We start from the raw sequence: 3,335 nt of genomic DNA, 5'->3' as shown, positions 1-3,335 counted from the left end.
CCTAAAGGAGAGTCTCTGGTAGGGTGGAGAATAAGGAGCCTTACTCTGGGAAGAGATAGGTCCTTCCATCACTCCCCAGAGCGGGTGGAGGGGATATGGAGGAATGCATGGCTTGGAGGAGAGAAGAAGCTCACCCTGACTCCCAGGATGGGGGCGACGGGGATTCACTTGTCCTGGGGAAGAGACCCCATTTTCCTGGAGGAGCTCACACTCAGTCCTGGCACACATTTGCTGTGTATTGAATCATGTTTAATGAACAAATGAGGAATCGGTTATTTCCACTCTAGATGTGGATGTTTATTAAGGCTCTGGGAACCGCCCTGGATCTGGGCTCTGCCCCAGAGAAGGGGAGTCAGTGACAGGGGGTGTCACTCCAGCCCCCACTCTTTGAAGCGTCTCATCGTTCTCCGTATCCAGGGCAGGAAGCTGGAAATCCTGGTGAAGACTGCTGGAGGAGTCCCAAACCTGTTTCCGTAGGAGACGATGCCCTGGGACACGTTGTTACACACAAGAGGGCCACCGGAGTCCCCCTGTGGGCAAGCAGAGGAAGGGACACTAAGCCGGGCCTCCATTCTCCAGGCCTTCCTCCTCCTGAGGCCCTAAGGCCCGCCCTCAGAGAAGACAGGCGTGGGTGGGCTCCTTCCCCTGCTGGCTGTGTGTGAGATGGGAGGGTGAGGGGCAGCAGAAGTCGAGCTTCTGGATTTTTCCATCACTGGGCTTCAGCCCTGGCTATGGTTATTCTCCAGAACAACCCAGGTCAAGGTACCTTCACCGGCCCCAGGAAAACGCTGCACATGTACGTCCTGTGTCTGGTGCACCTGCTATTCCCCCAGAGACCGGATTGACGGGGAAAAGTCCCCCACCTCACTCTACTCTGGGCCCCAGACTGAGGCCATGGGGATGTAGTCTGTCCCCACTGCCCAGTCTGCCCACGTCCCTTTGTCTCGGACAGTGTCGGCAGATGCCCGTGGTCTTACCAGGAAGGCGGATTTCCTCTCTCTTGGGTCGCCCACACAAATCTGTGTTCGGCCAGTGTAGAACATGAAGCGTCTACTGCACTCCCCATTCCTCTGCACTGTCAGCTGCACGTCTTGGAGCGTGTCTGTTCTCCTGTTCAGGCCGAGAAGGCCCCAGCCGGCCACGGTGCACAGGGTCCCAGGACTCAGCCTGTCCTGGGTCTGCGGCAGAGCCACCGGCCTCACAGCTCGATTACGTCTGACTCTGCTTCTCAGCTGGCAGGAAGCATGCAGGCACTCAGGGACTGTCTATGCCATGCTCACCCCATGCCTACCACCACCCTGGGAGTCTGCTCGGCTTCCCCCTCCCTGGTCCCCCAAGCTGGGAGGGAGCCGCCCGGGTGAAGTACCAGAGGGTCGGTACCTGCAGTAACATGATGTCATTCTGGTAGTTCCGCTGATTGTACCTGGGGTGGGGGATGGCTCTGAGCACCGGTATGCGCTGCTGAGCCCTTTCCAACCTCCTGATGTTGTGGGCCCCCAGGATGACACTTATTTGTCTGCAAAGGAAAGGGAGCCTAGAAGTAGGTCTGAGCTGCAGGAACTGCACTCCCCGATGCAGGTCACGTGACAGCCCAGGGTGGCGAGACCTCAGCCGAGGGAGGTGGGGACAGGAGGGCTCTGGCGCTGGGCTCTATGCCCTTGGTCTCCACAGCCTTGAGCTGTGGGTGGCAGGAAACTCAGTGACCTTATATTTGGCCTCCCCTACAATAAAAAAGGAGCTTGAATTCATATTTTGAGCCCCAATGCGTGCCTTCCATCTCCCCATCTTGCTCTTTTTGATCAGGTCCTCCTTTCTCCCCATTTACAATGGCCTGCTCCCTGCTCCCCAAGCCCTAGCGGCTCTTTTTCACCCCTTTATTGCTAGAACCCTGCTTTCAATGGCTCCTCTCATGAAATCTTCTGGACCTGCTCTGCTGGTGCCCAGAAGCCCCTTAGTGACTCACCTTCCAAAGCAGTGAGCTGCTGTCATCACAAAGTCTTCTCGCACCAGAAATCCCCCACAAGTGGTCAGACCCACTGGTGTCTGGATCTGAACATATGCCATGTAAGGGTGGGAATGGGGCCTGGCCTCTTGGCCTCCGATGATCTGCCCTGGAAGGAAGCATTAGGCACTTATCTCTGCACTGACAGGTGTGTGGGCTTCGGTTTGGTGGCTCCAGAAATGTTAGAAGATGGCGAGGCAGGAGAGGTGCTACACGGGCCGGAGAAGCTGGTGGTTCATGAGAACTGGGTCTGCAGGGCACCAGCCTTGGGGGAGGCTCCAGGAGTCTGCAGGAAACGCCGCTGGCTCCCCATCCCAGCCTCAGCTCCCTCCCACCTCCCCAGAAGGCAAGGCCAGCTGCAGCCTCCCATAATGAGGAAGGTTCCTCTGCTGTGGGGATGGCAGATCCGGAGCCCTCTGAGCAGCCTCTCCCTGCAGTCCCGTGGTACTTTCTTCCTCAGGGAGTCTCCAGATCCCTGTGAGTCCAGCTCACGGCCAGCTCATGAATTTAAGGCTCTAAGGATGAGCCGGCGGGCCTGCTATTGCTGTATCTTTATCTCCTAGGCTCTGCCACAGGAGCTGCAGAATGAGTTCAGAGAGCGTGTTTATATAGCAAGTAGTACGTGCCAGCACGACTCCAGGAATTTTATGTACACTAAGTCATTTAACTCTCATGTCAGCTCTCTGAGGTAGGCCTGACATAATTCCTGTTTTATAGATGATGGAGCTGAGGAACTCTGAACTCATACAAGCTGCCCAATGATACAGGGTTAGGGAGTGCCTGAGTGGTCTGGCTCCAGAGTCTATGGGATGGTGTCGGTCTCTGAGGATGGGGACGGTCACTCACCTGCCCTAGCCCTGGGAGGCAGGAGAAGGACCACCAGGAGCAGGAGTGGCTGCATCGTCCTGGGAAGTCTGCCCAGTCAGTTGCTTCTGGTCTTCCTCCTGCCAGACTTTGAGCCCCTGAAAGAGGAAGGAAGGGTGAGGGTGGGGGCTTGAGAATTCGCATTCCCATTCTCCTGCTGCTGTGCTAGGTTTCATCACCCAAGGCTGCCCAAGAGGCTTGCCCACTAACTGCCAGTGATGTGGGGGAAGACAGTAACCCAAGGCTTCAGCGCAATATCCCGCACAGCTGCTGCGTCATTGCTGGCCGCGGAAATGGGAACCCAAGGCAACAGGGATGGGGACCGGGTCACTGTGTCCCAGAACCTCAAACCCACCGAATTCAATAATCCCTACAAGCATCAAAGCTGGGAGCTCTCTATTTCCTCCTTCCTCTCCCTCATTGACTGGAGCCTGCATGTCTTCACCCTTTGGCCTTAGCCCCCTGTTGA

At 56.6% G+C, this 3,335-nt stretch overlaps 1 protein-coding gene across 1 annotated transcript; it reads right to left on the bottom strand.

Annotated features, from left to right (window-relative positions):
• Positions 1-253: 253 nt before the first annotated feature.
• Positions 254-2,965, bottom strand: LOC132420372 (cathepsin G-like). Its single transcript, XM_060004747.1, has 5 exons — positions 2,849-2,965; positions 1,964-2,111; positions 1,381-1,516; positions 978-1,232; positions 254-530 (listed from the first exon to the last, which is right to left on the bottom strand). Exons 1-5 carry the CDS (start codon positions 2,901-2,903, stop codon positions 369-371), a joined length of 756 nt encoding a protein of 251 aa, XP_059860730.1. The 5' UTR covers positions 2,904-2,965; the 3' UTR covers positions 254-368.
• Between the last annotated feature and the right edge of the window lie 370 nt (positions 2,966-3,335).

The sequence above is a fragment of the Delphinus delphis genome, chromosome 2 (genome assembly GCF_949987515.2).
Source record: "Delphinus delphis chromosome 2, mDelDel1.2, whole genome shotgun sequence".
Taxonomy (NCBI): Eukaryota; Metazoa; Chordata; class Mammalia; order Artiodactyla; family Delphinidae; genus Delphinus; species Delphinus delphis.
The sequence above is the reverse complement of the archived record's forward strand: the minus strand, read 5'-3'. Positions and strand labels throughout refer to the sequence as shown.

What these genes read in the sequence shown, in the direction of transcription:
- LOC132420372 (XM_060004747.1), bottom strand. Translation starts at nt 2,903, where the DNA reads ATGCAGCCACTCCTGCTCCTGGTGGTCCTTCTCCTGCCTCCCAGGGCT. An exon ending in ATGACATCATGTTACTGCAG is followed by an intron (nt 1,233 to 1,380) that starts GTACCGACCCTC and finishes GCTTCCTGCCAG; the next exon opens with CTGAGAAGCAGAGTCAGACG. An exon ending in AGAGGAAATCCGCCTTCCTG is followed by an intron (nt 531 to 977) that starts GTAAGACCACGG and finishes GCTTGCCCACAG; the next exon opens with GGGGACTCCGGTGGCCCTCT.